This window comes from Eschrichtius robustus, chromosome 18 (genome assembly GCF_028021215.1).
Source record: "Eschrichtius robustus isolate mEscRob2 chromosome 18, mEscRob2.pri, whole genome shotgun sequence".
Classification (NCBI taxonomy): Eukaryota; Metazoa; Chordata; class Mammalia; order Artiodactyla; family Eschrichtiidae; genus Eschrichtius; species Eschrichtius robustus.
In genome coordinates, this window is record NC_090841.1 from 1,650,485 (window position 1) to 1,666,504 (window position 16,020).

The window sequence follows — 16,020 nt, forward strand, 5'->3', positions numbered from 1 at the left end:
AAACACAGATAGAAACATTCTGTATCTTGATTGTGCGACTGTTCACTGGTACACAGAACTGTCACAACTCACTGAAATGTGCATTTTCAATGGATGCAGTAACGCATGTAAATTATTCCTCAGTAAAGTTGATAAGGAAAATTCCAAAGGAAAAACAAAAAACACCTAGGGTAGATACAGGAAATCCTGACAACTTGCTCATTTACTCCTTCGGTGGAGACCCTGCTGGGTCACTCCCAGCAGAGTGGAGGGCAGACGGCAGGAGCGGAAAGGTGAGCGCACGTCTCTGTGTGGCGAGGAGAGACTCAGACACGGTGAAAGGGAAGGGACAGTGCGCACGGTCCTCCTAAAATGACCACGGCACCCTAACTCACACCACAAACAACCTAAGATCACACCGCGCGCTGAGGGCCCCCTGAAGACACCATCCATACAGAATCGTAAGGGGTACAGCCTCACAGATATCTTTCAAATGATTAAAGAAAAGAAACTGGGAAAGTGAAAAGACTACCCAAAATATTTAAAGATTTAATACCTGAGAATCAGAAGAGCCAAGACTGGCACAACATTGTAAATCAACTGTAATTCAATGAAAAAAGAAAAAAAAAAAAAAAAGAAGAGCTAGGTATTGCCAACCCCAATTCAACATGAGTTAAATCTCACCCAGCTGATAAAAGTCAACGGTTCCAGCCAACAACCACAGCTGATGAGTAACACCAGCTCCAGCTCGTCTGGCCTCTGACAGGGCGGCCACAACCCGTCACGCTCCCGGCTGACCGGTTCTCCCAGGCAGACAGGAGGTGGAAAGGGGAAAAACCAACCAGGCTCCCCAGAAAACTCGGGAAGCTGACAGTCACACCTGGTAGTCATGGCATACCTTGGCCTATTAGTATTGCAACATTTAGGAATTTTTATGTCAGATATCATTTTATATTTTATTCACATTTCCATTATCACTAGTACTTGTCAAAGGTTTATTAAAAATAGGGGGAAATGTTCAACAGAAGGGAAATGGTTAAGAATATTATGGTACATTAGCTTGTAATATTTGACACCATTAAACAGGGTTATGAAAACTACACGAGGTTTATGAACTTATGATGATTATGAACACTGGCAACATAAGAAACAGAATCAAACGAAAAAGCAAAGTATACTGTATCTACAGTACGTGCACATGTAAAAAACGGACTAGAGGAAAACATGAACAAATGGAAATTGCTTGATTTCTTAGACTGTGCCTTTTTTCTTTTATGTAGATATCCATTACTGTTGCTATAATGGTATTTGCGTAATACAAAATAAAACTTTTAAGTATTTACGAATAGTTAGCACACTTACCACAGTGGGGTTGCCACTACTTATCAACTGGCTGACTTCATGAAAAATGCTTTTGCAGTCAATTGATTTATCTAATGATCCTCGTTTTACAATTACTGCTACTGCTAATAGAATCTGTTCCCGAACATACTTTTGGAGGCTGTAAAACATAAAAATCATTGTGAAAACTTTTACACAAATCCAATATAAAAATACTCCCAAATTCCTCACTGTGCCTGCAGCTGCTATCAGCACGGCTCACGTCTAAGGTAGCGTGCTCCTGGTTACGCGCTGACTCCACAGCCAGAGACCTGGGTTCGAATCCACACGCCAGTTATCACTGGCTGTGTGACCCTGGGCAAGACCGTTCACACTCAGAGCCTCAGTTTTCTCACGTGTGAAATGGGGATGACAGTAACAGGGTTGTCACAAGAATTACATATTCTTAACACCGCACCCCGTGCACACTAAGCGCTACGTGAGTGTCAGCAGCTCCGGTGGTGTTATCAGCTCACTAAGAGCCAGGTGAACATTCTATCAGTTAAGAGACACATTCGGACCTAATCTCCATCTCCAACCAGCAGTATCATCTTAGATCCATTCCCTTTAACATGGAAAGGCAACATGCTAGCTAGCCAAGATACAACATTATGGAAACATACACGTTCTTCTAAACCTTTGTAAATGTTCATATCTAATGTTCATATCTGTCCCTCAGTGTGGTGGCAGAAGCACCCATCTCAGATGGAGGCCTCCTAAAAAGGGCCGTTGGGCCACAAGGGCACACGGATTTAACTGCCTTTTCACAACGGTTTCTTAAAAAGAAGGCTCAGAAAACATAACCCTGAACTTTATAATCCAGCCTCTAGAATGCCGTACAGATACAACCACCACATGCCCTTGGGATAAAACCCAAATTCCCTAACACAGCTTATAAGCAGTGGGTCCCATCCCAGCCTTCCTGGGGTACTCCCAATTTACCTGCTCTCCAGAACAGTGATGAATAGTGCTTTCTTTTACTCTGAAAGATGTCCCCATTTGGACATAAACGATATGGCCACCCACTTCTAAGGCCCTTCATGGCCAGGGATCTGCTCCCCTCTCATCGCAGCCCCTCCACGCACTCTCACGACCACAGCTACACCGAACCTCTTTCAGTTCCCGGCCTGTAAACGCCACTCTCTGCACGTGGCTGGTCAGTACACAGAAGGGCTCCCTCACACTTCACGCAACACGAAGCGCGCCGCGCCGCGCGTGCTGCTGCAGTCCCACAGAAAAGCACGCCGCCTGCCGCATAACGCGCACTCCCCAGACGTTCATACAAACGAACGAACGTGTCTCGCTCCGTCAAGAACGGAAAGTATTCCTTCAAAACAGACCTGAAACGTTCATTAAGCTAATAAAAGCAAAGATCCTACTGTGTGCAAGAATGTGAATTAACCAAAGGGAATATTCGTACTTTTGAGGGGACACAATAGTTTCAAACACAATGACTGCTACTAGAAATGTACATAAAGCTAGCTTTAAACATTGTTACTGGCAAAAATTATAAATTACTAGGAAAATAAATAATAATACCCAACATTTATTGAGTGCCTATGACCTGTCTTGATATAAACTAACTTCACAAAAATTAATACACTTAATCCTCACAATCTTTTTAGTAAAGTACTATCAGTACTGTTATTCACTCTATTTAATAATCAGAAAATTAATGCACAGAGAGGTTAAATAATTTGCCCACGGTCATGGAGTTACGTGGCAGAAGGGGGACTCACAGCCCCTTTCTCGACCACTATGCCATACTGCCTTTAAAAAAGTGTACCCTGGCGGTCCAGTGGTTAAGACTCTGCACTTCCAATGCAGGGGGTGCGGGCTCGATCCCTGGTCAGGGAACTAGATCCCACATGTCATGCGGTGTGGCCAAAAAATAAAAATAAATAAATAAAAATTAAAAAGCGTACCCTGCATTTCACTCTGTGCAAATTTTAATCACAATTAGGAGGAAAAAAATAGAAAAGGAAAACTTCCATGCATGCAATGGGAAGTACACAACATTACGTACTTAGTATTCTACAGTATATAACCTGTAGCGTTCCACCTATGCAGAGCACCAAAAGTTTTAACTTGACTCTAATCCATTCATCGGACACTCTGCAAGATTAAAATGTCTGTGTCATGAAAGACCAAAAAAAGGCAGAATTATTCTAGATTAAAAGAGACACAACAACTAAATACAACACGTAATCTGAGGCTAAATCCTGGATCAAAAAAGTAACCTATAAAGGAGGAAAAGGATATAAACAGCATTTTTCAGAAAACTGGGAATATCAAAATATGAGGTCAGAATTACATTAAATAATATAAATATAGTAATTATATCAAGAGTATTGAGATGATCTCTTAGGAGAGACATGCTGCAGTCTTCAGGGATGTAGTATCCCTAAATGCTGGCTGAGCCTCTACTAGGGAGAGGGCACGTGAGTGTTCCCAGTACTACTCTTTCAACTTGGTTGAAAACTTTTTTTTTTCTTTTTTCCAAAATAAGAGTTTGGGGGAGTTCCCTGTGGCCTAGTAGTTAGGATTCTGGGCTTTCAGTACCATGGCCCAGGTTCAATCCCTGGTGGGGGAACTGAGATCCCTCCCACAAGCTGCGCAGCAAAAACAAGAAAGACTTTGGGAGACAATACATAAGTGAACTATTTCAATGTGGAACCCTACAGTCAACTCTAAAGTAGCTCCTGAATCAAAATTATTACGGTGAGATGATTCTGGATAACATGAGAGATGACATGCATACACACAGCTGAAACCGCCGAGCTCAGTGGGGGTGGAGGTGGGGCTGCGATAAATCAGCAGCTCCAGGGCAAGTTAGTATCCACCCAAAAGGGCTCATTAAACAACCGATTAAAATTTAAATAAAGGAAGAAAACCAGCATGAAGAAGAGAAAGCTTTGAAACAGGGGCAAGTTTTCCTTATTCTGTTAAAATCAGAAAAAATAAGCCACACCCTCACTCAGCGATATGTACACTTGCTCGTCCCTGGAACACGCTGTCCACTAAACCTGTCATGCTGATCGGCTAAGTAACACTTGGTTTTTTTCTCTCATACATTTTTCGATATGTGAAGCACTTATTAGCACTTTACTGAGTGCAAAAGTCATGCCAGTAAGTATTATTAAATTTTATGAACTCAGAGGCTGCCAGTGAAGTCAGCAGGAACAAAGGTATGACAGCACGCTGGACTTACTTGTAAAGTTTTATGCATCTTTATCGCCATCAATCAACATTCCGAATTACCAGCATTTCTGATTATGTAACATTTTCTTCACTGAGTGTGAAAATAAGTATCTACGAAAAAAGTATTCAACGGCACAAACTGCATATATACAATGTATGCTGCCTCGTCTTAGAAGACAACTTGGAATTAAGGGGACTTTAAAAAAAAGATACAGAGGAAATGAACTTCTCCCAAAGTTGTACGGCTAATAGTTTTCCTCATTTGTTTTTAAATCGTACAAGCAATGAATACACACAATCTTGTAAATTTTTTAAACAATACGTGTATAATATAAAAAGAAAATTCACTTTCATCCCATTCCTCAAATCTGATCCCCTATCCAAAAACAACCGCTAAAGAATTTGGTGCTTTTTCTTCTACAACCTTTTCAATGCACGTTTCTACGTGCTGACACATATATATACGTGTAACATTTGGTTTGATAATGGTGCCTGATTTCCCCTCACCCTCCTGGCTACTCACTTACGTCTTATAATACATACCAACAACCAAAAGAAGATCAAGTGAAGTATAAAGGATTTTCGACAGAGTCAAAGATCAACTTTTATTTATAACCAAAATCCCGGAACTAAACAACAACAAAAAAACCCTAACATCGAAGCACAATCTCTTCAAAGAAACAAAGCCCAGTGTCACAAGCTTAAATTAAAAAGTATTCTTTCATTAAGTCCCAAAACAACCTACAATCGTGTGTGGGTTTTTAAAATACAAGCCCACGCAGAGCTTAACCATAAATGTCAATCATTAAAAAGCAAAGGAAAAGCATCCCAAAGGATGGCTCAGGGAAGCGTCTGGCCTGGTGGCGCCTCCCCTGCGCACTTACTGAGGCCTCTGTAAGACGTAGGTTAAGAGGAATGTGCGCAGTGACTCGACGCTCCCTCTCTCCAGGAGGATCCACTCGCGGACAACGGCCTCCATGACGGCTGTGGCAGCTTGAAAGAGGACGTAGTCTACCTTACTCGTTTCTAAGGAGGAAACAGACACCTTCTTCAAACAGCAGCTCACCTTCCCCTGAACATTCTGCATTTGTTAATTTTAAAGAGAACTTTCAGACAAGGAATGAGATGGTTACCTGTTCCTTTTTTATCCAGTGACCTTTGCTCTAGCACCACAAAGAGGTTAGTTCCTCTCAGAAGACACCTCAGGCAGGTGGCAGCTAATCACCGATCACAATTTTCACAAACTTTCCTCACCTCTCTTCAACTGTTACTTCCAAAGCATGAAGAACTAAAAAATAACACAGCTTTAAAAAAAATAAAATAAAAATATAAAGCAATCAGAAAATTTCCTAAGAGATTCTCACCCTGTGCAAAACAGAACTTTGTATCAGAAAAGTATCTAATAAACTAGTCTTTGAACATTACTATCTGCGATGAGCCATGCTGTCAAAATACCTGTTGGTTCAGTAATTAATTCAGTAATTAATTAAGCTTTCAGCAGGATGGCCCATCTCCAATAGCAAGTTCAGAAATAAACACAATCATGTTCATGTTCTTTTTCTCAAAATGTTAAAAAAAAAAGGGGGGGGGGGTCACATTTACACAAGGCGAGAAGTTCTTGTGTATTTTCTGATTGCAATACTGATCAAACTGAGTAAAATCCCAAAGCTACACTCAGAAAGATCCAGCTTTAACTAGCAAGTTACAGTATCCGAACTAAGAACTGAATCAGGAGGGGAAAAAAATAGAAAATTAACATACTGAAGAAATATTTTACATTAATTTTCTATTTTTTCTTTTATTCAGCAATACCACTACAATCAGTTTCCAAACAGCATTATCAAAAGGGAGAAACAGTCAAAATGAAGTCAAGAAAAAGCAGAAATTTTTTGAAGCTCTACAAAATAACCATCATGCGAAACCCATGCAGAGTCTGATTCAACTCCTGGGTATTTGCCAAGATCACTAGACAGGAGTGCCTGGAAGCCCGAGAAATACCTCTAGGCACAGAATAGCACCTTCAAGAACTTCTCAGAAGAGCGTGAAGATACAGGCAGGCACATCGTTTTCTCTCCATTTCAAGCACAGACCATTTAAAAATATTACAAGTGATCTTGACACAACTTTCTATAAAAATGTGCGAGGAAAGGTATGCCTACATCAATTCCTATCACACTGGACTACAGCAGAGGAGTTTTGAACATATTAAAACTAATAAGAGGAACCAATCTGGACCTTTATTTTTTTTTAAGTTTGATTAGTCCATGCCATCTTAACATGAATTCTAATTGAGATGGTAATCAGAACTCACAAAAATTTAGAAACCTTAAAATATAATGAATAAATAAAGCAACAGCTTCCAAAAATGTAAACCTATTATAAAAAGATGTGTTTAAAGTTCCAGGAGAAAAAAAAAAGTGTTTTATTCAAAGAGGACTTGAAACAGAAACCAGTTCTATCTATTTTGCTCACTAAGGAGAAATACGGTACTGCCTAATAAAGGTAATTCAAATCATCTCTTATTATAAACCTCTTCTTGAAAGAAAATGATGGTTGTTTGCCTATCTGCACTTTCTACTGAAATAGTAAACATTCTAAGGACCTGAAATTCTTAACCATGGATTTTAACAAGGAAGCAAAATTGTAGGGACTCACAGAATTTTAGAAATAGAACTCCGAAGATCATCTAATCCGATCCCTGCATCTGACTGTTGAAGAAACTGATGCACCAAGAGACTGTGAGAGGAAACTGCAGCCCGCGTGGCTGGCTGATGTCCTCTGGTGACACGCGCCTTGCCCTAAATGCAGGTGCCAACAAGACAAGGCCCGGCACACACTCCTGCTTCTCGTGAGCAATGAAACATGCTCCTGTCTAACTCCTTGCGCTTACAGCCTAGCTTTTTTCTGCCCCCTCCCCTTTTCTGCAAGGGTCAGTAGGGGGACAATTACAGAAAGTAAATCACATTCAGAAGTTTTCAAGATAACTCTTTTCCTTAGATTTCTCTCTTTTGTATCAAATGAAGATCTCTAAATTACTATTCCTATAAGAAACTGTCTCTAAGAATGGAGGAATCTGAAAAAAAGAAAGCCAGATTCCAAATTTAAAAGTTTTCCTAACCGAATAAATTATACTTTCTCATAGAAACTGCCATTGGCCTTCATAAACTGCACTTGAACATAACAGAAATGTGCAGAAGATGCTCGCCGGAGCTCTGGAAGCCTGCCAGCAGAAGATGAGGACGTGACACACACAGGAGCTTTCTTCTTGCTCTGTGCTGGAAAGATGCTCAAAATTGCCAGCTCCGTGTGCAGAACTCACAGTTCAACTAGAATTTCTAATACCCTTAGGGATGATTTCCCACTGACTAGGACACTGTTTAGATGACAAATTAGTTTAAGCCACTTTAGCAGGAAGCTTTCACTTCCTACCACAGTAACTCTTTAATAATAATTACGTAAATAAAATTCACATGTATCTTGTCGGCCATCTGAAACTAGAGCCAGGGAGACTAAAGCGAGAGTGAAGTTAAGGGCCGAGAGGAAAAGCGCTGCGTTCTGGCGTCCAGCGACTACACTCCCCTCTCTGGCCTCGGGGTTCCTGTCCAAAGCAGAGGCAACGTAAGCTGCACAGCGACACACACGCACACCAACAGTAATACGTCTCAGGCTCGTTCTGTTTTGTCTCGGCTACCTCTGAGATAAGAAACGAAGGAAATCCTTTTCTCCCTGAGAAAAGGGCAAAAGAAAGCTGCCAAGTTAGCTCCAGAAGTGCTGGACCAACCCCTCAAAGTCTGGGGGTATTTCTTTAACAAGAGCAGAACTCACAGGTTTTTTGAAGGAACATCTGACCCTACAAAACTAGTAAATTCCTAAGTGCCAAAGACTTCTGAGGCCAAGAAGTCTGAAAGTGCTCTTCTAACAAAACGCACAACCATGCAACATGCACACGCACGCAAATGCACAAACACACACACGCGTGCACACACAGAAAAGAGCAAAGAAATTAAAACTACAGTGAAAACAAAAGAATAAGACGAGAACGAAATGAGATAAAATGAGAAACATAATAAAACTTAAGTTAGAAGTGGGAAGGAAGAATTTTAAGAGGCCAGAAAAGGGAAGCATCCAAGAGAAAGTCTCCCCTTCATTAGAATCTATCACCCAGACATTCTATAAAAATGACTTATAATCCCGAAATAAGAATGTGAAAATTCTGGATTGCGATCGACTGCCACGTGCATGAGAAGTCTTCTTAGAGGAATTAACCTTTCTGGGCTGGTGGCAACTGAGTAAGGAGTTAAGATTTTCTGTGAAGTTTAGATGTAAACATTAATGTAACACAAGGCTTTGCAGTACATTAATGATTATGCTTATAACACATGCACCCAACCTTTTAAACAGTTAATGTCTCAAAACCCAAACTGCTTCCAATAGTGCGGCTGGAACTAGCAATACTATTCTTTAGAAATTTTTATCAGGAAAACAAAAGTATTCTAAAACAAGCTCACATCATAACAAAGCAATAGTTCTTCATAAAATATACATACTCTAAAAAGGAAAGAGTGGTATAAACAAATACACTCTAATAACATACTTATCACTTAGATCGGGTATTTCCAGCTAGCACAGAAGGACAACTGAGTCACAGTCAGTCGGAAGTCAGATGAAACACCGCTGGGACCCTGTTTATGCAGTGAAGGCACAGCCACAAAAGCCAGACTCAGATCATCTGAGGTTTTCTACATCTATTAATGCTGAACAATTTCAAGGCAGTAAGGATGAAGTAAAGCTCCCTTAAATTCTTAATGATGTTTAGTTTTGCTTCTTTTAATTTAACACTGAGTTATTCTCCACAAGATAACAAATTTTCTTAGTGCCAGAAGCAAATTCAACCAAGTATAAAAACAGACTACTCAAAAAAAAACCAAAAAACAAAAAAGCCCGCCTCATTTAGAATTAAAGGTGGTTATTAAACTGCTTCTCTAACGTAAGATCTGACTCCTGAAGGAGATAAGGCCGCCTTGACCTCCGATGCTAGCTCCGTGCAGACAGAGGACAGAGCATTTTTCAAAGGCCATCTGAAATGAAGTAACGGGGCAATGACATTTACATGACTGTTCACAAAGTGCTTTCATATGTTACTACATCTGCACCTCACTACGACTTAAGACAGTCAAGTCCGTTTAAGGCAAACGACATCATTATGCCCATTTCACAGATGAAAAAAGGGCCTGAGAGGTGAAGTGACTTCCTCAAGCTGCTTCCAGGCCGCAGGCACCCCGGCGCCCGGCCCTGCCCACTGAGCCCCACAGCCCTCGCCCCAGCCCTGAGCTGGAGAGCACTCTGCACACAGAGCTGGAATGGCAGGCTGTTTCCATCCAGACACCAGAGTGCTGGTGGCTACGGATTAGTCTTCCTAAAAGCACAAGAATACAAGGTCAGATAGTTTAGTTCCTAACACTCAACTAACCAATTCTGTGGTCACGGACAACTCAAACAGCCTTCCTTTCAGAGCCTTCAATATGGGTTACAAAAAAAGTGGCTCCAATTAAGAAAAACAGCCAACAATTATCAGATTATAAAATAACAATAACCAATGAAATCTCTCTTAACTATTATTGAAAAATACCTAAGAGGCAGAGAAAATGCCATCTCTGAATAAGTTATGACTTCTGTGATAATTTTTAAAGGAAAGAGATCACTTCCATACATATGTCAGATATAAGGTACTCACAAAACATTTTTTACAAGAGTAAAAATCAATGCTTCATTTTAGGACATACAATGAAGATCCTACACAGAACTGACCAATATTCGCTAAGCGAGCTGAGTACAAACTATATGGTTTTTAAAAAACGATGAAAAAAACAACTAAAAGAAACTGTAGAAACCCCAAAAACTAATCTTAATTTTAAAACACTGGGATACGTTATAGTACATTTCCTATAAGTGATACCATACTTGAAAACAACAGAAAAAACATTAGATTTTCCTCCCACCATTAACAGCCTTGATATTAGAGTCAATAATAAAACAACTTATTGAATGTTTTATTTAGGGAAGAAAAATCCAAAGCAAAATCAGAGTTTTCTCTCTGGCTTTATGGAATATCTTTAAAGCCACTTCAGTGGAATGATTATTAATGGAAAATTATAACTGTACAAACCTACTTATTTTTAAAGGAATTTAAAATATCTAAAGTTCAAGATAGAAAAACTAGGTATTTTTAAAGTAAACACTTACCCAAAATATGCTTGCAAACGGCAAATGGTGATTTTGATTTCCTAAATGACAAGAATATATGCTCAGCATGCTGGCGCTGCTCAGTGTTAACCATGGAAGGTGGTGCCTTGAGATTTAAAAACAAACACAAACACAGAGCACACTTGTTTAATAAGGAAGCTTGAACAACAGCAATCCTTTTACCCACAACAAGAGAAATATTTTCACTTTCAGGGGACAACGGGAGTACAAATTCTTGCTTAATTTTTCTTAAGGAACTATAGTATTAAACTTCATAATAAATATTTAAAATACAGTTTCAGGGAAAAGAAAGAAATTCCTGGCAAGGTTTGGATCAGAATCCTTTCAAGTTGCCTACATTTAAGAAAGATAGATATTTATTTATTTAACATTTTTTTGTAATTTTTTACAAAAAACATAGCCTACTCATTGCCTTTTATTCCGAAATATACCACTCCATCTAAATTGACCAAGTTCAAATAATTTCTGTTCTTCAGCCCTGGTGAAATTGAATCCAAAGTTACTAAAAATTGATTTCTAAAAACAATCCTTTAAGATAGAAATATTATCAGATAATTCTACCTCAAGTTTTCTAAAATCACTATATTAAACCAGAAAAATTAGGAACAGCAAAGTTTGGAGTTTACAAAACTCCTTTCTGAATAATAAATTAATCAGTCAGAAAAGCCAGACTTCTCTCTCAACAAAAACAGCTTCTGAAAGTCTGCTCAGGTTTTTAAATTCCATTTTGTTCTAACAGTCTTTCTTCCAAAGATAATACTCTTCTGAACCAGCTCTACCTAAAATATACACTCCTAAAATATACATTCAAAGGTTATCTTTGACCTTACTGAGACCCATCTGAAGAGAAGGAGAAGAGACTGCTTATACAGCATACAGATCAAAATATCAGATTTCTCAATTTGGAAGGGGAGGGAAGGGTTGGGGTAGGTGGCAGGAAAATAAACCTTTGTTATTGTAACCAATATAAAGTGGGGAAATCATCATTTCAACTGTATTCAAAGACTCTGGAAGATGAAAAACATAACCAGGTACATTAGATTAATATTCATTATAAACTATATCAATTACGCAACATTAGTTACTCTACTTTCAGTTAAAATAGTAAAAAAGAAAAAAAAGAAGTAAATCCAAGAAAAATTAACTTTGACTCTCTTGCCTAAAGGAATTCTTATAATTAGCTAAAGCCAGTTCAGACTACTATTCCTAATGATATAGCACCCTCTACAGCTCTCTAGATAAAAATGAAAATATTTCCGTTAAAGAACTACATTAAATAGATAACAAGGATACACTGTACAGCACAGGGAATTACGGCCATTATCTTGTAATAACCTATAATGGAATATAATCTACAAAAATACTGAGTATGGGGGCTTCCCTGGTGGTGCAGTGGTTAAGTGTCCGCCTGCCAATGCAGGGGACACGGGTTCGATCCCTGGTCCGGAAAGATCCCACATGCCGCGGAGCAACTAAGCCCATGTGTCACAACCACTGAAGCCCGCGTGCCTAGAGCCCGTACTCCGCAACAAGAGAAGTCACCGCAATGAGAAGCCCGGGCACTACAACAAAGAGTAGCCCCTGCTCGCCGCAACTAGAGAAAGCCTGCGCGCAGCAACGAAGACCCAACGCAGCCAAAAATAAATAAAATAAATAAATTTATTAAAAAAATAAGAAATGATAAAATCACCTAGAAAAGTAATACAGTAACAAAACAAAAATAAATCAGCACTATTACACTATCCTCAACTTTTTTACTACATTGCTCAGATTATAACATGATCTTTCAACAAGGTATAAATGAAATCTGAGAACACCATCTTTGTAGTCTTCTTTTTTTTTTTTAAGGTTTCATTGAAGAGTGTTGAGAATTGAGAATTTTTCATCTTCTACCCATAATGACAAAGAGAAAAAAATTGATGAGGAAAGGCATTTCACAATTAAGAGATAAGTCAGAAGCTGAATGCAAAAAGACATACAGCAGCACACTAAACCTGCACTGTCCAAAACAGCAGCCACTAGCCACATTTGTTAAAATTAAATTAAACAAAAAAAAAAATTCAGTTCCTTGGCTGCACTAGCCACATTTCAAGTGCTTAACAGCACTCGTGGCTGGTGGCTACCACACTGGACAACACAGGTTCAGAACATTCCTGTCACTGCAGAAAGTTTTAACAGACAAACTCCATCAATGATGATAAAACTAATCATGTAAGTGTAACCTCAGAACTTGAGTCTTGAGATGATGATATTCTAGATCAGTGGTTCTCAACTGAGGCAACTGTGTCCCACAAGGGACATCTAGCAATATCTGGGGACATTTCTGGTTGCCACACTGGGGAGTGCTATTGACAACTAGTGCACAAGGGGCAGGGATGCCGCTGAACATCCTACAGCGCACAACCCAGCCCAGAACGCCAGCGGCGACCGAGCTGAGAAACCCTGCCCTCGGTGAACTGTCTCAAACTCAAGAGTCAGTGAACGAACAACAGACTTCCAAGGACAAAAAGGAAACATGGTATTCTCATCCAGTCAGTCATTACGCTAGAATTACTTTATTACCCAGTATTCTGTGACAAGAACCGGAACCAACTTGTTTTGCTAAAAGGATATGACAGTATTTTTTACTCTCTTACGATATCTGTGTAAAAAGTTGGCTTGATACAGTTCATTAAAGGATAAATGCTAAACGCAGGTGTGTATACAAAGATAATTAAAAAAGTAACTGTCTCGCTCACTCTAACTGGTGTCTATAAATCTAAAAATAAAAATGACTCACAATTAAGAAGTAAAAAATATGGTCATCTTCTGTTCATCAATATTATATGCCATTGGGACTTCCCTGGTGGCGCAGTGGTTAAGAATCCGCCTACCAATGCAGGGGACACGGGTTCGAGCCCTGGTCCGGGAAGATCCCACATGCCGCGGAGCAACTGAGCCCGTGCACAACTACTGAGCCTGCGCTCTAGAGCCCGCAAGCCACAACTACTGAGCCCACGTGCCACAACTACTGAAGCCCACGCACCTAGAGCCCGTGCTCTCCAACAAGAGAAGGCACTGCAATGAGAAGCCTGCGCACCACAACAAAAGAGTAGCCCCCGCTCGCTGCAACTAGAGAAAGCCTGCGCGCAGCAACGAAGACCCAACGCAGACATACATACGTACATACATACATAAATAAATAAAATATTAAATGCCATCAATGTTTTCAAAAGTTTTGTTTTGATGATTCTAAAGCAGGAAAAATAATCAGAATAATAAGTGAAAATGTATTAAAGATTCATCTGATGTCTAGAATCAGTACTACATTTTGAGGGTGAGAATGTCCAGGAGTAGAGACAGGACCCATGAGGAGTATTTGAAACCTGGACTCAGTATTTACAGAGCTGAAGATGAACGCAAAGAGATACAGTCACACTCCAGACTCGCGCCGCCCAATATGGCAGCCCCTACCCCCACTGACTATGTAAATTAATTAAAGTAAAAAATTCAGTTCCTCCTCTGCACAAGGCACGTTTCAAGAGCTCAACACCCACATGTGGCTACTGGCCACCACACTGGAGAGTGCAGATATAGAAGACACTACTCTTGAAGAAATTTAATTAATTCAACAAATATTTACAGAGTGCTTACTATAAGGTTACCTAGATTCATGTGATTTGATGCGATGCTATGTGATAGATTAATGTACAAAATAACTGCTATCACTTATAGAGCACTTACTATTTATGAGGCGCTATTCTAAACACTTTCCTTTTAATGTAAAGGGAATCATTTAATCTACACATTAACTCTCTGGAAATAATTATTTTCCTAGTTTAGAGATGAAGAAACAGACGCATAGAGGTTAAGTGACTTGCCAAATGTCACACAGCTAGTCATGGGGTGGAGTCAAGAGGAATCCAAACAGTCTGGCTCCAGACCCTCTATGTTCTACTGCTGCTCAATTCCTAAATGTCAACACTGCTCTGTGTGCGCTGCCTAGTCTAGCGATAGGGTGATTTTTCTAACATCTTATCTGATTAGGTCACTATCATGCTACTGTTGTTTTCTAATTAGTTCTCTAATCCCTGCCACAAATCCACAAAATATAGATAGACCAGCAAGATTGGGGTCAAATAATTTTATATTAAAACATGGATATATTATGGACTAGAATAAAATTTCTATTAACCTTTTTTTTTAATATAAATTTATTTATTTATTTATATATTTTTTATTTTTGGCTGTGTTGGGTCTTCGTTTCTGTGCGAGGGCTTTCGCCAGTTGTGGCGAGCAGGGGCCACTCTTCATCGCAGTGCGCGGGCCTCTCACCATCGCGGAGCACAGGCTCCAGACGCGCAGGCTCAGTAGTTGTGGCTCACGGGCTTAGTCGCTCCGTGGCATGTGGGATCTTCCCAGACCAGGGCTCGAACCCGTGTCCCCTGCACTGGCAGGCAGATTCTTAACCACTGCGCCACCAGGGAAGCCCCTATTAACCTTTTTTTAAATATTTATTTTATTTATTTGGCTGTGCCAGGTCTTAGTTGCAGCACGCGGGATCTTTAGTTGCAGCACGTGGGATCCAGTTCTCTGACTATGGATTGAACCCGGGCCCCCTGCATTGGGAGCGTGGTGTCTTAACCGCTGGACCACCAGGGAAGTCCCTCTATTAACTTTTTAAGATAAAAATTGAGAAATTTTAGCTTATACAAGCTGTTTTGGGGTACTCCCTAGCTCCCCCCAAATATGTATTCACTCTCTTTTACCATAAGAGTCACCTTAGCAGTAAAAAAAATTTTAAGAATATGAATACATTCCCTTCCACCCTGGCTTTGTTCAGAGTCTCATCATCTCTTTGCAGAACAACTTAACAGCCTCCTAACTGGTCTTCCACCTCACATCTTGCTTCCCTCAGATCAGATTTTCACTCTGCTGTCAGAGTGAAACCACAGAACCAACATGTCACACTACAGGGTGAGTCCAAGCTAATTATCGTGCAGATAAGACCTTAGATAGCCCAGCCCCTGCCTATTTCCCTAGGCTCATCTCCCTTCCCCCTTTATTCATTTCTTTCATTCAACAAATATTACCAAGCAACTATTATGTGCAAACAAGGTCCCTAAACTAACACATTAGCGTCTAGCTAGGGAGACCAACATTCATTAATTAACCACACAAATAAATGTAAAATTCCAGTGGGGCAGGTGTTATCTA

At 39.9% G+C, this 16,020-nt stretch overlaps 1 protein-coding gene across 3 annotated transcripts in view; it reads right to left on the reverse strand.

Moving 5' to 3' along the window:
- Positions 1–16,020, reverse strand: part of XPO4 (exportin 4) — a 106,367-nt gene that overhangs the window by 80,240 nt on the left and 10,107 nt on the right. Inside the window, exons 1-4 of one of the 3 annotated variants that reach the window (XM_068526570.1) lie at positions 10,804–10,881; positions 5,694–5,848; positions 5,445–5,586; positions 1,342–1,480 (exon numbers count right to left, since the gene is read on the reverse strand). In XM_068526570.1, the coding sequence (XP_068382671.1) occupies positions 1,342–1,480; positions 5,445–5,539 (234 nt within the window). In that variant the 5' untranslated portion in view covers positions 5,540–5,586; positions 5,694–5,848; positions 10,804–10,881. Of the gene's footprint in view, positions 1–1,341; positions 1,481–5,444; positions 5,587–5,693; positions 5,849–10,803; positions 10,910–16,020 lie in introns of those variants that run through there. The other 2 variants (XM_068526569.1, XM_068526571.1) reach the window with 2 other exon arrangements.